We start from the raw sequence: 27,036 nt of genomic DNA, 5'->3' as shown, positions 1-27,036 counted from the left end.
GGGGAGGTCCTTTGGTGCCTATGAGCTTTCCGGCAGTGTGAACAGAACTTGTAGCCCTTTGCTCCCAATGATCCACGGGACTGGTCTCTGTTGAGAGAGAGAAGTGAGTAGCTACTGTATTATCCTGTCTGCCTTGGTTGTATTCAGCCTTCCTCAAGCAGGGTTTTCTAGCATAACTCTTCTCATTCCATTTACCCAACTGAGTTACTTTTTAAAAAGCTTTTGGCTGAGGGGTACCTGGCTGGTTTAGCTGGTGGAGCATGCAACTCTTGACCTCAGAGGGTTATGAGTTCAAGCCCCATGTTGGGTGTAGAGATTGCTTAAAAAAAAAAAAAAAATCTAAAAAGAAAACAACTTTAGGGGGGCGCCTGGGTGGCTCAGTGGGTTAAGCCTCTGCCTTCGGCTCAGGTCATGATCTCAGGATCCTGGGATCAGGCCCTGTATCAGGCTCTCTGCTCAGCAGGGAGCCTGCTTCCTCCTCTCTCTCTGCCTGCCTCTCTGCCTACTTGTGATCTCTGTTTGCCAAATAAATAAATAAAATCTTTAAAAAAAAAAAAAGAAGAAAAACAAAACAACATTAGGTGGAAAGTTTTGCAATTTTTTTTAAAAATCACATAAAATAAGCCAGGGAAACTGACTTTAGACTTTCCTTCCTTTTCAGAACTTTACCTCTCACCCTACTAAAAAGTGAAAGATTGTCCTTTCTTCTCTGTCTATACCTCTGATTTCTAATGATGGCTTGTGCTGGAAGAAGTTTAAAGTTTTCACTAAAATAAAATCCAGGATCATTGTTGGATTTCAGCTCCTACATCACTTTGTCATTTTGATACTGGTGTCATCTAGTTCTCAGTACATCATCCTAAGACTCTGTTCTCCGTAGGGCAAGGTCACCTTAAACTGAGCATTTTTATTCCAGCAGATTCTCAGTCAATTGTAGATATGATACTCTCTGTTCTGAATCAAGTAAATAAGAGCCATGTTCCTCTTACAGAAATTTAAGAAGAATGCCTCCACTCATCTAACTTTGACCCAAGTGCTTTCATTTAAACTAAAGGAAAAAGAGAGTTGCTGTTTTACGTGGCCAAGTGAATATAAGGCTTAGAAGTTCATTGCTGATTAAAGCAGGCCACTGATATGGCTTTAAGCAGCCACAGTTCCCTACTTGTCTCCAATTAATGCTCCAAAGTAAGGATCGGGATTTATTTGGTCATTCAGAGCACGTGGATTTATTTAGCAAATACTATACACCGAGCTAGGCACTGGGACACAATAGTGAAAAAGATGGCAAAGTCCCCCTCTCCCTGGAGCTTACAGTGCCAAGCCATTCAGTAATTTTAAAAAAAGAAAGAAAGAAAGAAAAAGAAAAAACACCAAAAAAATTTTCTTAAGTACAGAGCCCTTAAACATTAAGCTATGTTCTGGGTTGCAGTCTAGCACATAGTAGTATCTCATTTAACTTAACCCAGGAGGATGAATAACTAGGATTAGTGGTCTCATTTTATAAATAAGGAACCCCATACAGCGTGTGCCCAGACACAACATACAAAGTGAGAAAAGGGATTAAGGTCACTCATTGTGCCATTAGAAATGAGGCACTGTGGTTATCAGCACCTGGGCTGTTAACTGCCAGCTGTGCTACCTTCATAAATAATTTGAAATTAGAGTCTGTGTTATGTAGGAGATAAGGAGAATGTGGGAAGAAAACTATTCCAGACAGAATCAGTTGTGCCAAGGCCCCATTGCTGGAAGAAGCTTGGTACTCTTGCAAGTTCTAAAAGAGTGAAAATCAATTTTTTTTAATTTGTTTTTATTTTTTTTGTAAGGATTTTATTTATTTATTAATTTGTCAGAGAGAGTGAGAAAGCACAAGCAGGGGGAGGGGCAGGCAGCAGGAGAAGCAGGCTCCCCGCTGAGCAGGGAGCCCGAAGTGAGGCTGGATCCTAGGACCTTGGGATCACGACCTGAGCCGAAGGCAGATGCTTGACCGACTGAGCCACCCACGTTCCCCTCAAAATAAATTTAGGTTAAACTGAGTAAATACTGGATTCCCACTATCCACATGAAGGAGGTAGTTGTGTGAAGGCATAACCTGAGAACTAAGTGACAGAGATAATGATAGAAATAGGCAGAGTGCTCTAGCTGAATATGAAGGAGCCAAAAGTAGTTGGTGGGGGGAGTCAAGGGCAGCTCCTGTAAAGAAGTTGCAGCTGATCTGAGCACTGATAGAATTTCCTGATTGCACTGAGGAAATCACAAGAGTGTAGACACAAAGGCTGGAAAGTTCTGGGAAATCATGAGCAGCTAGCATACGTGGAGTACAAAATGTGAGCTCACAGAGGCTGCAGGACCAGAACACGAAAGGTCTTGTGGAACAGGTTAGGAAGCTCCGATACTTTCTTACGTTGTCGGGGAGTTCTTGAAGGAATTTAGGAGCCACAGAGACATAGATGTGCCTAAAGCGATCAACCTGGCCCTGTGTGGAAGCACACTGATTTTTATTTAAAGAGACTTGAGTAGAAGCAAAATCAGTTGAACAATTTCAGACTATACAGTAGAGGCTTCCACTATAGTCATGGGTAGCTGGGATATCAAGGTGTAATATACCAATGTAGTGGGTAAATTTGCCACCATTTTTGGAATGAGTGAGGGTGAGAGAGAAAATACAGGAGGGGCTGGACCAGATGTGGTGCCTAAGGTAGGCTAGCCAATAACCTAGACCCCAAGGTTAACCTTGCATTTCAATCTGAGCAGAATTGGCTCCCTCCTTTTTGTCTAGGAGGCTGAGAAATGCAAAGACCATTTGGGAGCGGGTAGGCAGTTTGGCGAATATTTGAATTTCAGCCTAGGTAGATAGCGTGGCCTCTAGAACTCTGGAGCTCTCCTCCTGGTTCTAGGGATGGAAACACAGTTACTTTCCAAAGTCAGAGCGACCATCTCCCCCAGGGTCAGTCATGAACACACAGCAGAGACCTTTCCCCTCTATTTTTCGGGTGGAGAAATTAGGGCAGAGATGTTCTCATTTATGTGCCAAATCCCTCTGGCCACCTCCTTTTCTCCTTTCCCCCTAGACCTTGATCTTCAGCAAGAAAACTCCTGATCAAGGGCTTGAGCTTCTGGCTCTCGATTTTGGCTCAGGTCATGATCTCAGGATTTCTGGGTTGGAGCCCACCCCCAGGACCACCCCCCCCACCACCATGCTCCATGCTGAGAGTCTGCTGGAGAGCCTCTATGTCCTTCTCCCTCTCACATTACCCCTGTTCCCTCCCTCAATGCCTCTCTGTCAAATAAATAAATAAAATATTTTAAAAACAAAACAAAACAAAAACAAAAAACAAACAAAAAAAAAATGCATCTGTAACAGGTCCACCAGGCGTGTCACAAGACACCCAACCCCACAACAGCTGTGTTTCATGGACTTCATTTTTTGTTTGTTTGCAAAAGGATTAAATTTATATTCACTGTTCTCCCATGACCCCCCACCCCCATCGCACCCCAGGGCAAGGGCTTAGTCTAAGCTCTGCATTTCCTAGAATTAAAACCACAGCTAGGACAAAGGGACACACTTGTACCTGATATTCAATATGCGTCTGAAAAAAACTGAGCCAAATTGGAAGGCTGGAACTGAGCCCCAACCTGTGTCCTAAATGCGTGTGAAATGCTCACATTGGGCAATGGTTATTTAATTATAGTAAGATTATTTTGGAGTTGTACAAGGTCTGCTTTCCAAAGATGTTACATACTTACCTTAGGTGTCTCCCCCAGCCCCTTTTTCCCCCATTAAATAATGGGACAAGATTTGGGGGGAAGGGGAGAAAAGCACCCGGGAGTCAGCCCTACTTGTATATACCAGGTGCTGTGGTGGGGCCAAGTCCAAAGGGCTGAGGCTCACAGGAGGAAGTCAGTGATTCTACACAGGGATCTAATACACAGGCTAATACACAGACGGTGGCCTTTGAGCTTGATCTTGAGGCCTGTGTAGGTGTTGTTGAAGCAAAAATAAGAGAGGCATTTCAAAAGGAGAGAAGACTGCATGATCCAAGACAAAGACATATCAGAGGGTGTTGTTCAGAATCAAGGGACCTCAAGCTTGGGGACAAGGCTATTCAGAGATGCGAGGACAGGGACCAAAGACGAGGGGCAACCCAGGCTGCCCTGGCCTTAGGTGCCAACTTCAGAGGGCTGAGCTTTAGTCCAGTGTGTGCACAAGTGTGGGAAACGGAGGCTTTCAGCTACGGGGCTTTGCTCTACAAATGCATGGATGACTTATGTTCTCTGGGTACTGGGTGGGACAATTTTGGAAACCTCAGCGACTTCCCTGAACCAGCCTAATAAAAGCGATTGTGAGGGCTTACTAGCAAAAACCCAATGATGTCGCTTACCCCTGTTTTATTTTTTTTTTATTTTTTTATTTTTTTAAAAGATTTTATTTATTTATTTGACAGAGAGAAATCACAAGTAGATGGAGAGGCAGGCAGAGAGAGAGAGAGGGAAGCGGGCTCCCTGCTGAGCAGAGAGCCCGATGCGGGACTCGATCCCAGGACCCTGAGATCACGACCCGAGCCGAAGGCAGCGGCCCAACCCACTGAGCCACCCAGGCGCCCCGCTTACCCCCGTTTTACAACTGAGGAACTTAAGGTTCAGGAAGGTAAATTAACCGACCAAAGTGCAGAGCTGTAAGTGGAGGGGCTCCTGCTTGAATGTCAACCCAGTGACTTCCCTGCTTGCTCACTCTTCGTCACTGTGCCCTGGTGCAGTGTTTTTTCCAGTCGGGACTCAGTAGTGGATTCTAAGCGAGCAGACTGGGTTGTTTGTTTGTTTGTTTGTTTGTTTAACACAGACTGGAAAATATCAGTGTATTGCACATACACTACTTCCTGAAACTTACACTTCAGTTGTCTAGTGCGCTCCATGTGCATGCTGGGTCACGGATGTAAGTTTCTTGGTGTAAGTCTGTTCAAAGCTGGAAAGCTCCTATTCTATAGGAGACTTAAAGCAGCCAGAGTCTCCTGTGGACCGCACCTTACTCAGTCTCTCCGAAGTCAAATGTGACTTTCAAAAATAGGAAATATTCATCCAAATAGTAACATGAATAAGAAAGAAATCCTCTAGAGCAAAAAGGTTCACCAACTTCCCAAATCCCACAACCCCCCCCAAATTCCTAAAAATTACCCAGCTCTTGGGGTACCCGGTTGGTTCAGTTGGTAGAATGTGAGACTCTTTTTCAAAGATTTTATTTATTTAATAGACAGAGATCACAAGCAGGCAGAGAGGCAGGCAGAGAGAGAAGTGGGAAGCAGGCTCCCCGCTGAGCAGAGAGCCCTATGCAGATCTCGATCCCAGGACCCTGAGATCAAGACCTGAGCTGAAGGCAGGGGCTTAACCCACTGAGCCACCCAGGTGCCCCAGAACGTGAAACTCTTGATCTCTGGGGTCGTGAGTTCAAGCCCCGTATGTGGCACAGAGTTTACTTAAGATAAAAATTAATCAAATTAAAAAACCAGTTCCCAACTCTTTACTTATTTTTGGTTTAGAATCTCTTCATTCTTCTAGGAAGCACAGACTCACTTCCTCATAATGATTATGCAGCTATGAGGTAACATGAAAAAGTCAGAAAGTAATATTCAATGAGTACCTGCAAGGCATTCCCACCTCACTTGTCCTACCTCCAAATATCAGCCCCACCCCTTTCAGTCTTAAGAGGAGGTAAACTCTAAAGCTTCCAGTTTGCTTCCTGTTGCTAATATATTTCCTCCTCTCCCTATTGTCCCAGTGAGTTGGCATTTCTACGGCAGCTGCTTCCACCGCCCCAAGAAACCGATCCTTTTACCCAGTACAACAGGATGTGGGGCCGAGAACACCCTGCAAACATGTAAAACAAACAAATACGGTATCAGAAGGGCTGCGACCTGGCTTTTCCTGGTCTGAGACACCTCGAGCGGGGAGCTTTCACGGATGCTGGGAACCCTATCAAATTATTTGCAAAATAATAATGTACTTTTTTTTCCCCTGGGTCAGAGTTCATAGGTTTTATTGGAGAAAAACAGAAAGCAGTGAGGTAGGACAAGGAAATTCCTCAGACATGGTGCCGGGCTGATGTCTGCAGCAAGTGGTTAAGAAAGAATTCTTGGGAAAAAAAAAAAAAAAAAAAGAAAGAAAGAAAGAATTCTTGGGGCTCCGTGTTATGCTGGGAGCCTACTTTAAAAAAAAGAGAGAAAATTCTTAGGATGTTTTTGGTGCCAAAAGGTGGTTTTTATCAAAACACAGGGACTGGGGGCACCTGTGTGGCTCAGTTGTTGGGTGTCTGCCTTCAGCTCAGGTTCCAGGATGGGATCCAGCCCCTAATGGGGCTCTCTGCTCAGCAGGAGGCCAGCTTCTCCTTCTGCCTCTCCCACTCCCCGGGCTTGTGTTCCTTCTCTCTCCCTGTGTTTCTCTGTCAAATAAATAAATAAATAAATAAAATCTTTTTAAAAGGGGGGGGGGAGGGGCACAGGGATTGGACCCAGGGGCAGAAAGAGCTAACTTGGAACACCTGCCTGGCTCAGTCGGCTTCAGCGAGGATCATGACCCCATGGTCAGGGGATCGAGCCCTGTACCCTGCTCCCTGCTCAGCAGCAGAGAGCCTGCTTCTCCCTCTCCCTGTGCCTACTGCTTGCCCTGTTGTGCTCTCTCTCCCTGTCTCAAATAAATAAATAAAATCTTTTACAAAACATTCTGAAAAAGAAAGAACGAGCTGCCTCGGGATTGTAAGGAGCGATTGCCTGTATACTTTTACATTGGGAGGGCAGAGGGAAAGCGAGTTTCCAAAAGGAATTTTCATACGTTAACGAACAGAACCAGGATCCTGGAGGTCTGGCTGTGGTGGAGCTAGGGCTGCCTTTTGCCTCTAGCAAGGCCTTATTACCCTTAAGATGGCTGGGAGTTCCAGGAGGAAGGTTGTACTCTGCATTCCTTAAATATTTGTCAACGCCGTGCAAGTTGTTAAGAAGGTTTAATTTTATCTACGTTTCTTTTGCCTTTGTGCTCCCGATCCCTGACCACACCGGGGAACAGGAGGCTGGTTGCACTTTGAGGGATAAGAATAGGAGAGAAACCTTTCCCAGGCCCCAAGACTCCTTTCTGGGATGTCCAGTCTCCATGGGAAATGCCGTTGAGTCTGTGAACCCCGGAGGTTGGAAAAGAACGCCCCCAGTCAAGCAGTATAAACTGTTGCCGATCCAGTTTCAGATTAGGATATATGTTCCCACCTCACACAAGGCCCTCTCTAAAGAATGTATCAAACCAAACCGCCACCTGGGTGGCTCAGCCGTTATGTGGCTGCCTTTGGCTCAGGTCATGATCTGATCGGGCTCTGTGCTCAGCAGGAAGCCTGCTTCTCCCTTTCCCGCTCCCCCTGCTTGTGTTCTCTCTCTCTCTTTCTGTGTGTGTGTGTGTGTGTGTGTGTGTGTGTGTGTGTGTGTCTCTCTGCCAAATTAATTAATTAATTAATTTTATTTTATTTATTTATTTTTAAGATTTTATTTATTTATTTGACAGAGAGAGAGATCACAAATAGGCAGAGAGACAGACAGAGAGAGAGAGATGAGGAGAAGCAGGCTCCCTGCTGAGCAGAGAGCCCAATGCGGGACTCGATCCCAGGCCCCTGGGATCATGACCTGAGCCAATGGCAGAGGCTTAACCCACTGAGCCACCCAGGTGCCCCTAATTAATTAATTTTAAAAAAAGAATATCAAACAAAAGAATGCCCTCAAGTCTAAGCTGGGGACACTCACTTCCTTAATCTCCTTGATCTTGCTATGAGCTTTTCACTGACGTGGGTTTTTTTTTTTCTCTTTAATGCAAGGGGTTAATACTTATAAAGCATTTAGAACAGAGCCTCACATAAAATAAATAACACATATGTGTTTGTTAAATAAAAACAGAACTCTCCAACTGGAAGTATTGCATTGTGTTGGTGGATTTTCATTTCTGGGCCTAATGCATATTTTCCTATGTCCAGGGCCAAGGGCTGTGCTTGGCCCAGAATAGTCACGAGATGGTCAGCGAGCAAAGGAATGACGTCCTTTCACAGATTTCCGCTCTTACAGTTCTTACTAGGAGCCTGTGAGGTCGGTAGCTAAGAATTGTTGTCCTCATTTTCTTTTAATATATGAGGATAAATGAGACCTTAAACTTGGCTGCAGAAAACCTGAGCTCTATGCCTTTGAGATTCTGAAGTCCGTTGCCCAAGACAGATTTCAGAGCTAGCATCTCAGCTCCAAATTCCTAAAGCTAAATCCCTTTCTTTCCCTCTGCCCCCTCCCGCAGAATTTACAGCTTCTCTCGAAAAGAATGCAGAAATTCAAGACAGAACTTTTGTCTAGGATTAAGCACTGGACCTTTGACTGAAATCGTGCATTTCCTGTACTTTCCAGAATATTCCTCTGCATAAAGATGAAGCTTGGGAGGGACCTCCCTATTGTGTATGTGTTGGGGGTGCAAATGTTCAGGTTGGGGTAGGGAGAGATCCTCCACTGTAGGATAATGAGTAATCAGACCTCTTCAAGGTTGCTCCCCTGACCCCCCATCCCCCTACTGTCTCCTCCCTCAGCGGGTGGTTTCAAGGTGCACTTCAGAGTCTTTATGAAAGAGAGGGTAGGAGGAAGAGGAGTTGTCATCCAGGAGTAAAGCAGGAAACGTGAGCAAAGGCTGGACTTGAAGAGTCCGCTAAGGAGACGACAGTCAACAGTTTTACTCTGAGGTTGGTGGTATTTTTTTTTTAAGATTTTATTTATTTATTTGACAGAGAAAGATCACAAGCAGGCAGAGGGGGAGGGGGAAGCAGGCCTCATGCAGGGCTTGATCCCAGGACGCTGAGATCATGACCTGAGCCCAAGGCAGAGGCTGAACACACTGAGCCACCCAGGCGCCCCTGTCGGTGGTATTTTGATGAGCTCTATCTTTGTTTAGACAGCCACTCTCTGGAGAGTCTCATTTAATCCTCCTTTTCTTAATCTCTATATTCGTGCCATCGGGGAATCTTATCTAGTCTCATGCCTTTAAATACCATCCACAAGCTTAGAATTCTCAAACCCGTATTTCCAGGCCTCCCTCTTGAATATCCAACACATGTATATGCACGTGCTTTACCCCATGCCTCTGGCTGTTGGACAGGTAGTCTCACAGGTAAGAAGCCCAGAACTAAGCTCCTAACCAGCCTCACCCTGCACACTTCCTCCGACTTCAGGCCTCCTCGGCTCTGTCTTCTCTCCGGGTTGGTAGCTCCTTTCTCTTCTCATAGGCTCCCACCTCAACATGAGAGTGGCCCTGGACTCCTCTCTTTCTGAGCTCTGAGCTGAGCAGGGAGCCCAGCTCAGAGCTCACTTCCAGGACGTGGGGATCATAACCTGGGTCGAAGGCAGACGCCTAACAACTGAGCCACCCAGGGGCCCCGACTCCAACAGCCTCTTGACTGGTTTTCCTGTTTCCATTTTTGGTCTCCTACAGCCTATTCCCAGAACAAATCATATCATGACACTCTTCTGCTCAAAATCCTCTAAAATAGCCCCCACTTCCGGCAGAGTGAAAACCATCATCTTCACAATGGCCCGGAGGCCCAGCAGGATCTGGCCCCACTGCCTGACCTCATTTGCTATCCGCCTGGCTTACTCCAGCACCCAGGCCTCTCTGACGTTCCTCAAACACGCTAAGGCATGCTTCTACCTTAAGGGCTTCTGCTTTGCCTCTTTTCTTTGCTTAGAACTCTCTTTCCCCGGGTGCCTGGGTGGCTCAGTGGGTTAAAGTCTCTGCCTTCAGTTAGGGTCATGATCTCCGGGTTCTAGGATCAAGCCCTGCATCGGGCTCTCTGCTTGTCAGGGAGCCTGCTTCCCCTGCCCCTCTGCCTGGCTCTTTGCCTGCTTGTGATCTCTGTCTGTCAAATAAATAAATAAAATCTAAAAAAAAGAACTCTCTTTCCCCAAGGCTAGTTTGGCGTCTTTAAGACACGCCCTCCTGTCTCCTTCCAGCCAAGTCTACTTTGACCACCTTATTGAAACTGCAGTCTGTCCCACTGGTGACTACCACCCCCTTCCCTGCTCTGTTATTTTCGTAGTATTGTCAAATGTACCATACAGTGGTCTTCCATGTCTGTTTCCTGCCACCAGAATGCATCCTCCCCAGGGACTGGGATTTTCACCTGCTGTGTTCACGGATCTTCCTCGGCACCTGTAACAGGGGCTGGCAAATTGTGGAGGCTCAAAATTTGTTGAATAAATGACTGCGCTCTTGGGTCTTTTTAGCTTACCATTCAAATCCAGCCTTTGTCCGCATTTCTACTTCCGGGTGGAGGTGGATGGATCACTCCTCTTCTTCGGACCGTCTCTTCTCGTTCTGAACATTCTCTAACTGGTCAGGCTTGCCAATTTGCTGCGAAATGTCTTTGAAGAATTCTCTGAGCCTTCAAGAGCAGCCGATGGTGCCGCCCCAGTGAAGCTAGCTCCCGTTTCCCTGGCAGCCCTCATTCCAGTCCGAAGGAAGGAAACGAATGCTCTTCTTGGTACTCCAGCAGGAATTCTCATTTACAGACCCAGAGAGCTGAACTGTGAAACCACCTGCCGAGGGGGAGGGCAGTAGGGGAGTGGGGGGCAGAGGGGAGCAGCCTTCAAGGAATCTAGTTCCCCTTACTGTCATACCAGTAGAGGATCTCTTCTACCAAAGGCTGAACACTTGCCTCCACCCCCCCCCATACAGTATACCATAGGGAGGTCCCTCCCAAACATCGTCTTCATGCTCAGACTCCAAATTTCCAGATAAATTACGATCTAACTTTCCTCACATGTTAATCTCCACAGAAATAGAAATTAACTTGTGGAATGCCCATAGCGATGGCCCTGTTTCCGTATCTACAGCATGGCAGTGGGTCCTGTGTATAGAGATGCAAAGGAATTTTGTCCAACGGAGACTACAAGTCTTTGTCTGATTCTTATTTGAACCTGTTGTAAAAATCTTTCTGGTTCCATCATTTATTAATGAGTTAAATAAAATCTTTGACACATGCTTATTTTCTTTGTATATGAGAATCATAATTTTACCCTTTTTTTTTTTTAAGTTTTCCTTTAAAACTGTAGGTGGGGGGGCAATATCTTTTCCCCTTTCCCCTCCTAGGTTTTCTAGCTGGGGCACTGTAAATTAGACGAAAAAAAGACAGATTTTTGTTAGTTGGTTTGTTTTCTCTCTTTAAAAATTTTATAAAAATTTTTTACGGAGATATATTTGACATAGAACAATTATATTAGTTTCAGGTATATAACCAAGGGAAGGTTAATAGGAGAAAAACAAACAGAAGTCTATTAACTTCTGTGTACCATGTAGGTAACGTGTGAGAATAAGTACCCACAGATGAGTAACTCCAAGGGGTGGCTAGAATTTGGACTACATACCTAACTTAGTCGGGGGAAAGGGAAGAGGAGAAAGGACACTTTGGGAAAAACAAACGACTTTTGAGGAAGATAAACGGGCCCTTAGAAGAACGAACACGAGATATGCTAGAGATGCTAGAATGCTAGAGATATGCTCGCTGGTGATCTTGTCTGTCTGGGTGTGGTGCTGATTTCTGGTCTCCTAGAAGAGAAGATTAGAGTTGTTCTCAGGAGGGGATTTATTACACTTAAATTCTTAGAGGAGGCTCTGCTTTGAAGTCAAGCAACTTCAAGAACTCAAATGCCTTTAGCATTTGAAATTCTTACGCACATGCAAAGTGGCTTATTCTGGGTGGCACATCCTGGCCCTCAACACTTTCATAAAACAATTTTCTTTTTTTAATTTTATTTATTTATCTGACAGACAGAGATCACAAGTAGGCGGAAAAGGCAGGCAGAGAAAGGAGGAAGGGGGCTCCCCCAGCGGGGAGCCCGATGTGGGGTTCCATCCCAGGACCCTGGGACCATGACCTGAGCCAAAGGCAGAGGCTTTAACCCACTGAGCCACCCCGGCGCCCCAAAACAATTTTCTTTGTATTGATATCATCTCTAGCACAGTGCTAAGCACGGAGTATGTTTTTAGTAAATGTGTATTCAATAAAGGCTTGCAGAATTGCATTCTAGCCTCTCCAAAGACGATTAATGGCAACAGACATATATATAACCAGAATGTCCCAAGGGTCTTCTGGTCCACACCCAGCATGATAGGAAGGGAATCTAACAATCTATGTGCCCAAGTCTTTCACCATTTCTCCTCTCATGAAAATGCTGCAAAGATGCAAAGAGTTGGGACGGGAGAGGGAAGAGGCCATTAGTCTGAGTGTCATAACCCGGAAGGTGTCGTAAGAGGTTAACATTGATTTGGGACTTAGAAGAATGAAAGGAAAATTTTTTTTTTGAAGATTTATTTATTTATTTGAGAGGGAGATGTAGAGAGAGAGAGAGAGAAGGAGTGGGGAGAGGGGCAGAGGGAGAGAATCCTAAGCAAACTCCCTGCTGAGCATGGAACCCAACATGGGGCTCGATCACATGACCCCGAGATCATGACCTGAGCTGAAATCAAGAATTGGACACTTAACTGACTGAGCCACCCAGGCACCCAGAAAGAATGAATAGTTCTTCATGTCAAGAGATGGAGAAAAAGGAGTTTCTCTATGGAAAAATGCAGTGGGCAAAGGCATTGAGTACAAGAGGGAATGAATCATATTAAAGAAAGGGAGGCAGTGTTATCTGACGGTGCCCAGGGAGGTGGACAAAAGAGGAAATGGGACTGGGAAGATAACACAGAAGTCAATGCCGAGAACCATAAACTGAATCCTGTCCTTATTCAGAGATAGCAGGGAACCACTGAAGAGTTCTGAGCTGGAAAAGAGCTGATGTGAATTTTAGGTTACTGTTAACTTGGCATCCACTTACATTGTGATGTAAGGTAGATCGGAGTGGGCAGAAATACACAACTGCCAGACAGCTGGAAGTGGTAAACCAAGTTCAAAACGGAGTCAGGTTAGCGATAAGGATGTGAGAATTATCACAGCAGCAGTGCTGGTTGAAGGGAGTGGGCCAAGCTGGATACGGAAAATGTCTTAAGTTGATTTTCAGCTACAGTGTCTACCTTTACTTTTCTCCTACTTTCTTCTCCCCCACCTCACCTTCCCTCTCCCCTCTGAAGACTGTGAGGTCCACAGGGTAAGAGCTGGGTCTTATCCCTGCTTGTTTTCTAGCACCTGGCACAGTACTCTGGCCTGTGAGCTCAATAAATAATTTGCCGGGCGCCTGGGTGGCTCAGTGGGTTAAGCTGCTGCCTTCGGCTCAGGTCATGATCTCAGGGTCCTGGGATCGAGGCCCGCATCGGGCTCTCTGCTCAGCAGGGAGCCTGCTTCCCTCTCTCTCTCTGCCTGCCTCTCTCTCTACTTGTGATCTCTCTCTGTCAAATAAATAAATAAAATCTTAAATAAATAAATAAATAGATAAATCATTTGCCAATGAAAAAGAGTATGGAGAGAAAGGAAAAAACACATTTGTCAGAAAGATGGTGAGGGTGGGGCGCCTGGGTGGCTCAGTGGGTTACACCTCTGCCTTCAGCTCAGGTCATGATCTCAGGGTCCTGGGATCGACCCCACATCGGGTTCTCTACTCAATTAGGCTCAATTAGGGAGCCTAATTCCTCCTCTCTCTCTGCCTGCCTCTATGCCTACTTGTGATCTCCCTTGGTCAAATAAATAAATAAAATCTTTAAAAAGAAAGAAAAAAAGAAAGATAGTGAAGGCAAAATGGATGATACAGAAGAATTTTGATATAATTGAGAGAGATCTGATGGACATTATATTGGCTGGGTTCAAATCTTTTCAGGAAAGCATCTGATGTGTTGCAGGGCGCCACGTGATTGAGGATGGGGTTAAGGACTTGAGCAGAGGGAAACAATTTGAACAGCTGCAGCCAGAAATGTGCTTGGGAGATTCCCGAATGCTTGTGTGCCTGTTTTTAGTGTCCTTCTGTGTATCTGGAATGCTCCCCGCAGCCTTCTCCCTGACTTTATCATCTCTCGTTTAGTCTGCTTGTCTTGCAAAGCCTAACTCAAATGCCTCCAACTTTTCTGGGACATTCTCTCCGATACTATTTCAAATTAATTAATCCTTTTTCTGTGTTTATACTTCTCTCCTTGCTAATCCCATGAGATTATAAATTACTTGAAGACAGGAAGAGGGTTTTACTCCTCTGAATAGCTTCCCTGTGACTTGATGGGAAGCAGTCGTCCCATAAATGTTTGCTGACATTTGAAATCAAATGAGTTTAAGAATATGCTGAGTGGCAGAAAGGCCAAAGCTGAAGTCATATAGCTTGAAGTCTTGGTGGACCAGAACAGCACAGTTTTTGTGACTAATAGGAGTGAGGTGATGGACACACAGAACCAGGGAAGATTCCAGAACTATGTAGTCTAGAGCGCCTGAGTGACTCAGTTGGCTAAGCATCTGCCTTCAGCGCAGGTCATGATCCCAGGGTCCTCGTCAGTGGGGAGTCTCCTTCTCCCTCTGCCCCTCACCCTACTCACACTTGCTCAATCTGTCACTCTGAAAAAATTAATTTAAAAATCTAAAAAAAATCTCCAAGCCTATAGGTTATGATGCAGGCAGATGAAATTTCACTAATATTCAAGATTATTATTATTACTTTTTAAGTAGGCTCCATTCCCAATGTGGGTCTTGAACACACAATCCCAAGATCAAGACTGGCGTGCTGTACCCTTTGAGCCAGCCAAGCGCTCCAGGATTTCGTTGTTGTTGTTGTTGTTAGAGTAATCTAAACTTTGGTGTCCCTGCCTGGGAAAACAACAAAGACATGATCTCATACGTATTTTATGGTAGGAAGGGATATAATTTTTTCCCAACTGACTTCCTCTTTCTTTTTTTTTTTTTTTTTTAAAGATTTTTATTTATTTGTCAGAGACAGAGGGAGAGAGAGTGAGCGAGCACAGGCAGGCAGAGAGGCAGGCAGAGGCAGAGGGAGAAGCAGGCTCCCTGCCAAGCAAGGAGCCCGATGTGGGACTCGATCCCAGGACCCTGGGATCATGACCTGAGCCGAAGGCAGCTGCTTAACCAACTGAGCCACCCAGGCGTCCTTGACCTCCTCTTTCTAATCAGCGGTGAAGTCTACGGCCATACCACCCTGAACGCGCCCGATCTTGTCTAATCAGCGGTGCAGCCCCCCAAAAGGAAAGCCAAACAATGAAGTCCTCGGTATCAGACCTGAATTTTAAGCATTGACTTCTACTCTTTAACTCTTCCAGTCCATTTGACTGGACTTCACGCTTTTGTAAGAACAGAACAGATTGGGGTGCCTGGGTAGCTTAATGGGTTAAGCCCCTGCCTTCGGCTCAGGTCATGATCACAGGGTCCTGGGATGGAGGCCCACATCGGGCTCTCTGGTCAGCAGGGAGCCTGCTTCCTCCTCTCTCTCTGCCCACCTCTCTGCCTACTTGTGATCTCTCTCTCTCTGTCAATAAATAAATAGAATCTTTAAAAAAAAAAATAAGAGAACTGTAAAGTTTTTCCGGCGAGATAAACACAACACCAGGCAAAGTGGGTGCAAGCCAAGATTTATTGAAAACACTCTCCGGGGAGGTTTCTGGGCTCAGGAGAAGGCGAGCCAGGAAAGTTGCACCGGGAGGAGTTGGGCACCCTCGGGTGAGGTTCTCCGACTCTGGAAAGCAGAGTGGCGGAAATGGTGCCCAAGGCAGGGAGAAAGGGGCTTTTAAGGGACCTCGAGGGGAGTTCAGAGGTCTTTTGGCAAGTTTCCCTTATTTGGGTATTTCGCAGGCTTGTCCGGGTCCCATTGGTCCACTGGAGCTCGGGGCGGGAGGGTTTTCAGATTCCTGCTTGGGTCTTTGTTCTCCTGTCTGTGCTCAGGTTTTGTGGCAGGGACTTTCGCCATCTTAAGTAGCCCTTTCTTTCTGCCAGCCCAACAAGAACAAAATAGATTGATTTTTTTTTTTTTAAGATTTTATTTATTTATTTGACAGACAGAGATCACAAGTAGGCAGAGAGGCAGGCAGAGAGAGAGAGAGGAGGAAGCAGGCTCTCTGCGGAGCAGACAACCCGATGCAGGGCTCGATCCCAGGACCCTGGTATCACGACCCGAGCCGAAGGCAGAGGCCTTAACCCACTGAACCACCCAGGTGCCCCCAAAATAGATTGATTTTATAGTGTCACTTTTCTGCCTTCATTTCTAAACTTTCTGGAAGAGGACTTAATGAGCCGTATAATGAATGCAGATGGCCACAGGAAGTGGGAGTTAACTGGTATACCAAGACCATGAACTAAATGGCCTTAGATGGTTATTTTCAAATCCCGGTTCTGCTACTTGTCTGTGAAATGGGGATAATGCCGACAGTATTACCCTCTTATCTGTGCGGGATATGTTCCAAAATCCCCCCTGGATGCCTGAAACCATGAATAGTACCAAATCCTATATATACTATGTTTCTTTTATACGTATATACCTATGGTACTGTTTAATTTATAAATTAGGCACAGGGGCGCCTGAGTGGCTCAGTGGGTTAAAGCCTCTGCCTTCAGCTCAGATCATGGTCCCAGGGTCCTGGGATGGAGCCCCGCATCAGGTTTTCTGGTTGGTGGGGAGCCTGCTTCCCCTTTCTCTCTGCCTGCCTCTCTGCCTACTTATGATCTCTGTCTGTCAAGTAAATAAAATCTTTTAAAAAATAAATAAATTAATTAAGCACAGTAAGAAATTAAGAATAATTAATAAAATAATTTTAAAATTATGAGCATGTGGTTTTTCTCTCCCTCCTTCAAAATCTTATCGTACTATACCCACCCTTTGCCTTGTGACGTGAGATGATACAGTGGCTCTGTGATGAGACAGAGCGTGGGGAGACGACACAGGCATTGTGCAGGGTGTTATCACACAGCTGCCTTCTGACAATATGACAGAAGGAGGATCATCTGCTTCTGGACCTTGGGTACTGAAACCACGGGAAGTGAAACCACAGAGAAGGGGAGAAACTACTTAACTTGCAAAAACACTATGTGAGAAATAAACCAGGTGTAAAATTGCTGAGCAAAAGGAGTGTAGCGTATTTTGAATAGCTCACATGCAGGTGGTGGGGAATTAAAAAGTCAGAAAGGGTATGCAGGGGAGGGACACCTGGGTGGCTCGTCTGTTGAGCGTCTGACTCTTGATTCCGGCTGAGGTCATGATCTCAAGGTGGTGGGATCAAGCTCTGTGTTGGGCTCTGCACTGGGCTGGGTGTAGAGCCTGCATGCTCAAAAAGAAAAAAAGGGGGGTTTTGCAGGGGGAAGGTAGACCTCCTCTCCCTCCTTTTCTGCCAAATCTCCTCACAGTCAACTCTTGATACTTTTATTTTTTAAAGATTTATGTATTTATTTCACACACAGAGAGAGATTACAAGTAGGCGGGGTGGGGGGTGGGGACCTGGCTTCCCGCCGAGCAGGGAGCCCGATGGGGCTTGATCCCAGGACCCCGATATCATGACCTGAGCCAAAGGCAGAGGCTTAACCCGCTGAGCCACCGAAGCACCCCCAAGTCTTGATACTCTTATATGCATTTATGATGCATTCCCTTCCTCCCTTGACTTAGCTGTGTGAACTTCACTGAACATGTAATTCAAATGCAAAAATCCCTTACCTATTAAATGAAATGGCTCTGAGCATTTAATGAAACAATTACTACTTTGTAATTAAAATGCTACACACACAAAAAGAGGTATTATCTTGGGAAGGAGAAAGAGGCCTAGACAAACAGGTCGTACTTTTAAAATCTTTTTTTTTTTTTTAAGATTTTATTTATTTATTTGACAGACAGAGATCACAAATAGGCAGAGAGGCAGGCAAAGAGAGAGAGGAGGAAGAAGGCTCCTTGCTAAGCAGAGATCCCAACTCGGGGCTCGATCCCAGGACCCTGGGATCATGACCTGAGCCGAAAGCAGAGGCTTTAACCCACTGAGCCACCCAGGCACCCCAACATGTGGTACTTCTAACTTCATTGAGAACAAAGGGTCTCTTGACCCTTAGAAATCAGCTTTGGGCGTGACTGCTTTCTTCCATTAGGAGTGTTCCCTTTCCTCATCTTGGCATCAGCAAAAGATGAAGGCCGAGATCCACACTGCTTGACGCCCGGCCTTGGTCTGTCCCCCAGGTGATCACCTACTCCAGCCGTCATGTCTACAGTAACCTGACAGAGGAGCAGAAGGGCCGAGTGGCCTTTGCTTCCAATTTCCTGGCAGGAGACGCCTCCCTGCAGATTGAGCCTCTGAAGCCCAGCGACGAGGGCCGGTACAGCTGCAAGGTGAAGAATTCAGGGCGCTACGTGTGGAGTCATGTTGTCTTGAAAGTCTTAGGTAAGCTAGAGTGCCAAGGTAAACCCCTCCATCTCAATAATGCGGTCTCTGTGAGGAACAGCCAAATGCCCCAGAGTCCAGTTTCCTGGGAAGAAGTACGTTCTATATTTTAGACATAATAAAAGAAGAAAGAATAATCACAATTTTCCATGGGAGCCCACTTACAAAGTTTAAATATCCTCTCGTGTTTAAATGGCATTCTTATATTTACCTTACATCTCCCAGATCCGAATCAACTCCATTTCTGGTTTCTGGCAGCAGAAGCTACTAAGCTCTATTTAATTGCATCCAAGTGAATGGGTTTCTGTCCCTGTTTCAGTATTAATAAAATCACACTCAACTTTGAAAAGTGTCTTGAGAGGGGATGAGGGAGTTTCTGGGGCAGCCTCTGAAAATTACGGTGGCACCAGCCTCTGAAAATTACGGTGGGATTGGGTGTATGTGTGTAGGGGGTAGAGGAGGGTGCATTTTGGGGGTGCTGTAAAGCATGGTTACGTACCAAAAGACCCACTCCGCAGTGGACCTTAAGAGACGGCTAGAGAAACAGCTCAACGGGACACGGTTCTTCCACTGAATCGGGTGTTTGGCGATCTTTGAAGCTTTTTTCTTTTTCCAGTGAGACCATCAAAGCCCAAATGCGAGTTGGAAGGAGAGCTGACAGAAGGAAGTGACGTGACTCTGCAGTGTGAGTCAGCCTCTGGCACAAAGCCCATCGTGTATTACTGGCAGCGACTCCGGGAGAAGGAGGGAGAGGATGAGCGTCTCCCCCCCAAGTCCAGGATTGGTAAGTCATCTCTCCACCAGTCTGCTGAGACAACAGAATGGTATACTCTAGCCGTGAACTCGGAGTCCTGTTTGGTCAGCAACTCACCATGTGACCTTGAACGCTCTGCTGAACCTCTTTGAGCTTCTATGTTGCATCCGTCAACCTGGACAGAAAACAAACAAACAAACAAAAACAAACAAAAAAACCCACCCATCTTTTCTTTCCTCAAATGGCACGTAAAAGTGGCAGAAGAAGCGAGGGAGAGATGTATCGGGTATCCATGATAGCTAATTGCGATGCTTACTGTCCCTCCCACATTCCCAGTCTTTTGTTAAGTCTGGAGGATGTGCAGTTTCAAAGAATGTTCACCTTCCTTTCCACATTCCAAAAAAATCCATCATCTCATCCTTCCACACTGTATTAGAGAATCTTAGGTCAATGACGCAGTAAGGTGAGCAGTAGACAGAGACCCTGTGACTAAGAGGATTACAGTCATCCTTCTGCTTGTGTGTAGACTACAGTAACCCTGGACGAGTTCTGCTGCACAATCTCACCATGTCGTCCTCTGGGCTCTACCAGTGCACGGCGGGCAACGAGGCTGGGAAGGAAAGCTGTGTGGTGCGAGTCACTGTACGGTGTAAGTATCCAACGGGCTCGCTCCTGCTTTCCCATTGGTTCCGTGTAAAACACTTAATCACAAGGAAGAGGAAAGTCAAGGTCAAGACCTTTATTTCCAGAAGGACATGGCTAGCGCTAAAATAAATCTAGTAGTTGCACTGAGGTATCTAATTCTCTGTTTAGGAACATGGGCAAATTTGTCAGCTCCCTGAAGAAATTCATTATGTCCAGGAGGGGACTAAGTGGAGATTTTCTTTATAAATGTAAATTTCCCTTATAAAAGGGTAACTTGTACTCTGTTTCCAGAACTTCTCCTCTGTGTCTGCTGTTTCTTAGAGATAATCAGCTTAAGCGGGGCACCTGGCTGGCTTAGCCCGTAGTGGACAGACTCTTGATCACGACTCTTGATCTCAGAGTCGTGAGTTCAAGCCCCAGTTTGGGTATGGAGCCTACCTCAAAAAAAAAAAAAACCAAAAACCCAGCTTAAAATAGTCCTAATGTCAAAGAGGCCTATTCTGGGGTGGCGTGATCTGCTACCTTTTGATATCGAGGGAGTTGGTCATACAGCAAGGGTAAGAAGATAGAAAGATCTGGAAATACTCACCCTGTCTGGGGCTTATGTTTCTGTTTAAGTAAATGCTATTCCCAATGTGGGGCTCAAACTCATAACCTCAAAATCAAGAGTCCTTGAGATTAAGAGTCGCATGCTTCACCCACTAAACCAGACAGGCGTCCCAGGCCTTATGCTTTTTAAATTCATATCTTTTTTTTTTTTTAAGATTTTATTTATTTACTTGACAGAGAGAGACACAGGGAGAGAGGGAACACAAACAGTGGGAGAGGGAAAAGCAGGCTTCCTACTGAGCAGGGAGCCTAATGCGGGACACGATCCCAGGATTCTGGGATCATGACCTGAGCTGAAGGCAGATACTTAAAGACTGAGACACCCAGGTCCCCGAGTGCGTGTATTTCTTGGCTTATGTTTCGTTTTACCTCTGCTTTTGTTTCTGAGAAAACAGATGTACAGAGCATCGGCATGATAGCAGGAGCAGTGACGGGCATGGTGGCTGGAGCTCTGCTGATTTTCCTCTTGGTGTGGCTGCTGATCCGAAGGAAAGACAAAGAGAGATACGAGGAAGAAGAGAGACCTAATGAAATTCGGTAAACCTCCCTTCAACATCCCTTCTACTAGACTTCCTTTCCAGAGCTAGCTCTATAGTGACCAGCCAACATAAGTGTCCCATTTCCTCATATTTTTTAAAGCTTTTTTATTTATTTGAGAGGGACGCAGCAGTGGGGGTGGGAGTGACAGGGTAGAGGCAGAGGTATAGGCAGACGCCCTGCTCAGCCGGGCGCCCAATTTGGGGCTTAATCCCAGGCCCCTGATATCATGACCTGAGCTGAAGCAGACCCTTAACCTTAACCAACTGAGCCAGCCAGGCGCCCCTCCCATTTCCTCTTAACTATGAATCTGTTAAAATGATTATTCTGATTAGGTAAGGAGTTCCAGCCTAAGGACAGAAGGTCTGGTTTGTCTTGCCTTTACTGTGAAACTCTCTATTCTCAGCTGAGAATTAAAAGATCAACTTTATGTTACTTCTGATTCACTTCCATTTATACATTGCTTATGATAAAGAATGTGCATAATCTCTGGGCCACTGAAAGGGTTTATGTAGGGATGCCTGGGTGGGCACAGTCAGTTACTCTTGATCTCAGGGTTGTGAGTTCAAGTCCCGCGTCGGGCTCCACACAGGGTCTGAAGCGGACTTAAAAAAATAAAAAATAAAAGAATAAAAGGGTTGGGCAACTCCCTGGGGTCCTCTCCCTCCTTGGGAGCTTCCTACTATCACTTTGCAGTCCTCAGTAAACCTTGCTTTGCTGCCCACCAAAAAATAAACAAACAAATAAATAAATAAGGGGTTTTGTAGACAAACCCCAACTCAGTCTCAGCGGTAAGGGCCTACTCTCCCAGAGTAACAGAGTTGACTTCAGGGCTAAGAAAACATCCATTTGTGTAAGTCAGCCATGAAGTCTCGGGGATAGGGGAAGTCCCCATTCCCCTAAATGGCTGCCTTCCAGTGGCATCATGTGAAGTTTACAGCTTGAGGAATTTATTGGGAAACCTCAGAAGGAAGCAACCATAGTGGAAGCTATCGCGGTCTTGTCAGGATTAAAGTTGACCTCTGCTGTTTTCTTCTCTTCAGGGAAGATGCGGAAGCCCCCAAAGCCCGCCTCGTGAAACCTAGTTCCTCTTCCTCAGGCTCTCAGAGCTCGCGCTCGGGTTCCTCCTCCACGCGCTCCACAGCAAATAGTGCCTCACGCAGCCAGAGGACACTGTCCACCGAAGCAGCGCCCCAGCCGGGGCTGGCCACCCACACATACAGCCTAGTGGGGCCAGAGGGGAGGGGTTCTGAACCAAAGAAAGTCCACCATGCTACCCTGACCAAAGCAGAACCACACCCAGCATGATCCCCAGCCAGAGCAGAGCCTTCTGAACCGTCTGAGTTAAGAGTGGACTTGACTCCCACGCTTTCCTCGGAGTCAGGATCTTAGGATGCTTCTAGTCGTTGAAGCTCAGTCACCAGCCACACAACCCCCTCCAACCAGATGAAAGGCCATTTCAGTAGCAGTGAGCATTGCATGAAACCCACTCAAATGAGCACTTTCTTTATAGGACACCGGACAGGAAAAAGGATGTAAACTGATCCTCTCCAAAAAGGCATCTCGTGGTGCCTGGAGACCAGAGTGGGGAAGAGCGGGGGTCCAAATTTGTGTTATCTGTTGACCAGGACCTGGGGTGGAAAAGGTTGGGGAAAGGGGAACTGAACACACTTAAAACTTCTCCCCTGAGATGTTTTGTATCAATACTTCGGCTCACCATTGTCAAGAAGAAATGAGATGTTGTTCATAAATTTTCTATGCATTTCTGCAAACCTACTGGATTATTGTGATTATTCAGAGTCAAGTGGAACCCACAGCCTTATATTTCACCTAGCTGCACCATGTACGGGGCACATTGCTTCTGAGAAATTTCAAAAAGGAAATACATTTCTTCTGACCTGACTTCATTTACCATAAGGCTTGGATATTAATTTCACAAGGAGTTGAACTAGTGGGAGGTAAAGAATGATTTGAGTTTCTCCCCCTCTATCCACTACTAACCTCCCACTTCTATTGAACTATAAAGGAACTGAGAAGGAATTCAAAACGTGTGATAGGGGACTGTGAAAAACTTTCTGTCTTAATGAAGTTCAGAGGGTTACTGACAGATATCAGAAATATACATGCTGGAACAATTGTGGACTGTCCCTCAAATCAGACGTCTCTGAGGACCTTCCTGCTGGATCTCTGGAGCAAAAAAAACATTCACTGTGTGTCATTTGATGATGTTCTTAGAAGTCTTTTAGAAAAAGATGTTTCAGAGTTGCTAAAAGGTCATCTGACATATCATTACATTCTTTTCTGAGAACTTACGAAATCAGCATTTTAAGACTGATTAAACTAGAAAGGGAGCTTAGATCAGTTTTCTCTTAATATGTTGAGGAATGGCATAAGGCAGTTTACTATTACACCAAACTTGGAGCTTCCTCCATTTCTTTCATTTTAGGAGAAGGATGCGAACCTGGGACTTTTGATAATTCTAGGCCTTAAATTATCAAAAAGATGAGGGATCGTCAACGTTTCCTAATGGCATTATAAGTATGTCATAGTCATTCCCTCCTGAGAGACAGAGAAATTCAGTAATTTCCCAGCATCTGAGGAAGTCCGGGTCTGGAAGGAAAGGAAATTGTATTTAGGGCAGGGATGGTGAGGATAACTCCTGGGTGGCAGGACAGGGCTGGATTAGTGACTGCTAACATTCAAATTGTCACCAACTTGGAAACAATGAACAAAAGTGATTCACCAGGATTACCATCAAAGAGTTGATTCATGGAAGAAAGGTGTGTGAGAAATAAAACAGAAAAGCAGCAGCTTCCAACAAGAACTTGCCTTTTTAATAGTGGTGACTATTCTGTGAGTCAAATTCATCCTATGGCAAGAACGGTAGATCTGAAATAGCCCTGCAAGGGCCTTAGGGCAAATGTCAACAGATCACCATTGGTAGTGCAAGTATTAATGATTAAAAGGGCAGCAAGTTACAGAAAAGAGAAAGCCATGCTGAATCTGGAGACGAAACCTTTTTTTTAAAAAGTGGAATCAGATGCTTGAACGGAAAAGGGAGATCTGGGATTTGGCCCCACTTCTCTGGTTTTTCATTTCTCCATTTAATTCTCACTAAACAGTCCTCATATAGTGCAAATGTATTTCCCTCTAAGGTTCTTTAAGAAATGGGGGTTTATGCTTGGGTGAAAATTGTAAACTGAGGTTTGTCTTCCTCTTAAAAAAAAAAGCTGGGAAATAAGAGACATTGAGGAAATGATGTAAGGAATGTCTGCTATTAATTTAAGAAGGCTGGCGTATTTGGAATGCTTCTTATACTAACACTGCCTCATTGTAAGATAGAAACCCCTTCCATACTCTTTTTTATTTTTCTAGTAGTGTGGTAACCTATCACCTCTGCTATGTAACTCTGAGAATTCTCATTTCTAGAGTACCTGAGCCAAACAAGTACACTATGGAGGCTGGGGCTGTACCATCACAAGCAATTTGCTCTTATCGTTATTTACTACCTTTGAACCCAAGGTTTCCTGTATATGCCTTTGAAAGCAGGAATCAGTCCCCTTTGCATGATATGGAGATTTAGGTTATTTAAACATGTTAGTTATTAAAAGGCTAGAATACCAGTTGAATATCCAGATTTTGGACATCTATTCACACTGGAAATCTACAGAAAAATTCACAAAGCAGGTAACTACCTAAAATCTGAGAAATTCTAAGGAATTGAAAATTCTGACTGATAAGGTGCTGAAGTTTTAGCAATGACAGTGCACTTCTCTTAGAGTCAGGTTTTGGGGTTCAGATACGGCAAGCTCTGGGCTTAAGATAAAGTTTTGAGACACTACTGGCTTCAAACCATATTCTATTAACTTTAAGTCAAATAAATTTGATCCTTTAATATGAAACAAACAAAAAAAGGTAAGTTAGCTAAAAAGTAGAAGGAAGAAATGTTTGTGGGAAGAAGATACTGATGGAATGATGTGAATATCTGGAGAATAACTGTTTCAATAAAATATATAAACCAAACTTAAATTTGGAAAATAATGAAGTCGATGCCCTTGTTGTTAACACTGTATAAAAAGAGCTTCAGAGTTGCTGTTGCAAAAAGACATAGAATTTTGATTCATTTCTGGTGTTAAGCTGTTTATATTTTATCTTCTAAGTTGCCTTGTAATTGAAACTGTATTTGATCACAAAAACCAAATATTTATTACAGATGTATCTGTATCAGCAATTAAAAAATAAATAAGGTGATACCGTAGGGGAAGCTCAAGGTCATATAACGTGCACTGAAAATTTGTTCATTAGCTTGCTGCCAAAAGAACAACAGAACTCAGTCTGAATATGATCTACTACTTATTTATTTTGGTGACAAATATACCAAGTACGATTTCTCACAAAGCAAGGTGCTCAGCAGGATCTTATGACAGAGATCCTGCTCTTAAGGACTTTATCAAAATATTTACGAAGCAAATATTTTACACCAAGGTGAAGTGCTAACAGAAGTACACATTAAGGGGTTCAAACAATCTCAAAAGTAAACACTGAGAGATTCAAATAAATCTGGGGGGAAAAAAACTTCACAAGATTAAATGAGGTAATACATGTAAAGCACTTACAACAGTGCTTGGTATGTGACAGGGACTCAGATATGTTCATCCTGACCCTGTCCCTCAGTCAGAAACCCTAGGCTTCGGACTTTTTTTTTTTGCTTCGGACTTCTTTACTGCAGTCCCTATGCACCCCCAAACTTTAATTTTCCATCCTGAATGTGTCTGAAACCTTGTGTATTTGAAGAGGTGGAGACAGGACACTTATCTTATTGAGCTTTAAATACATAAAGTCTGAATCATTCTATTTAATAAGAGCATAGTCCATGTTCTGCAATGTATGTTGAGTGAATGGACACAGGTTACCTACTCTCCTTTCTTTATTCACTCCCAGCCACTGAATTTGGGCCCTTGTTTTACTTTCCAGTGGTTCAATAATTAAAATGTTGTAGGTAGTCCCGACGTTAAAAGGGGCAAAATGCAGGGTACAGTTTAGAGACTGTACTTGGTAGGCTGAGTACGAAAAGGAAGATTGTAGATATCAAAGAAAATTGAAAGGAGCCTCCCACAGCACACATCTTACTTCTTGAGTTGTGTAGTTACATGTGTTTCGAGAAAGGAAATTATACTATAATGTAACAAAAAACTGACCAAGGATTCTGAATCAAAAGCACTAGCTTCCGTTCTAGCTCAGCCAGCTGTAAATTCTACAAATAACATCTCTGAACTTCATTTTTCTCTTAATACCGGGACATATAATACAGATCTCAGAAAAATATTTTGATGATTGCATGATACAACAAATGAAAGCACTCTGTACGTTGTAAAAGCATCATATAAAATTAATTTCTTGGGACATGAGTAGAAATTTTAAATTTATATCTCCACGTGTTCAAGCCAACATTGCTACCGCTCCCACCCCCCCGCCCCTGAAAAGGCAAATGTGAAAAGAAAATTCTTCTTTCTTAGGTTTAATCTGTCTCTAGGCCTCACTGGCTTTGACAAGGACAAGGTGTCCTGACAAATTTTGGAGGCACAGTCTGGAAGGCCTTTCTTATTCCAGCCACACGACTGTTAGATAGTTTCAAAATAATCTTTTTCATTTATCTGCCCATTTATTTATTAAACAAGTCAGCAGCAGCCCTGCCTGTTTCCAAGAACACCCCGGGAAACATTTCAAGGAACTGTAAAAGGCTGTTTGAATGACAAGGCCCATACACCTGCCACCACGCACCACAATTTAAAAGTACTATTGTTTTGCTTGCGGACTCGATTACTAATGTTCTCAAGATGCCCCTGAACGATCTGTCGTTTAGGTTTTTTTGTAAGTCAAGGAAGGAAAAATACATCATGTTTCTAAAAATAAGAGAGGTTCTAGAAGGTCTAAATCAAGGACACGGTTACCGGAACCCAGTTTCCCGATTCTCCTACACGGGGAAAACTCGGGTTTTCTTTTCTTTAACAAACAACTGAGAAGCACGGGATTTGAGTGAGGGGAGAGAGACAGTCGAGAAGCCGAACCTGTTTTTGGCGGGAGGTGGGGAGTGGCGGACTTGTTTGGACTCGGGGAAGCAGGTTTGGCCCTTTATTTCGCTGGGGGTTCCGGCACAGGATCCG

General features: G+C 44.7%; 1 protein-coding gene and 1 long non-coding RNA gene across 2 annotated transcripts in view; one reads left to right on the top strand and one right to left on the bottom strand.

The window, feature by feature from the left end:
• The window catches only part of CLMP (CXADR like membrane protein), a 99,653-nt gene extending 74,867 nt beyond the window's left edge, over nt 1-24,786 (top strand). Inside the window, exons 3-7 of the mRNA XM_032356458.1 lie at nt 18,126-18,327; nt 18,944-19,111; nt 19,608-19,730; nt 20,731-20,872; nt 21,916-24,786. Coding sequence (XP_032212349.1) covers nt 18,126-18,327; nt 18,944-19,111; nt 19,608-19,730; nt 20,731-20,872; nt 21,916-22,180 — 900 coding nt within the window. The 3' untranslated portion in view covers nt 22,181-24,786. The remainder of the gene's footprint in view (nt 1-18,125; nt 18,328-18,943; nt 19,112-19,607; nt 19,731-20,730; nt 20,873-21,915) is intronic.
• LOC116598145 lies at nt 18,314-18,948 on the bottom strand. The gene is made up of 3 exons (XR_004288968.1): nt 18,827-18,948; nt 18,539-18,637; nt 18,314-18,429 (listed from the first exon to the last, which is right to left on the bottom strand). It is a non-coding gene; the product is annotated as an uncharacterized LOC116598145 (long non-coding RNA).
• Nucleotides 24,787-27,036: the final 2,250 nt, after the last annotated feature.

This window comes from Mustela erminea, chromosome 9 (genome assembly GCF_009829155.1).
Source record: "Mustela erminea isolate mMusErm1 chromosome 9, mMusErm1.Pri, whole genome shotgun sequence".
Taxonomy (NCBI): Eukaryota; Metazoa; Chordata; class Mammalia; order Carnivora; family Mustelidae; genus Mustela; species Mustela erminea.
The sequence above is the reverse complement of the archived record's forward strand: the minus strand, read 5'-3'. Positions and strand labels throughout refer to the sequence as shown.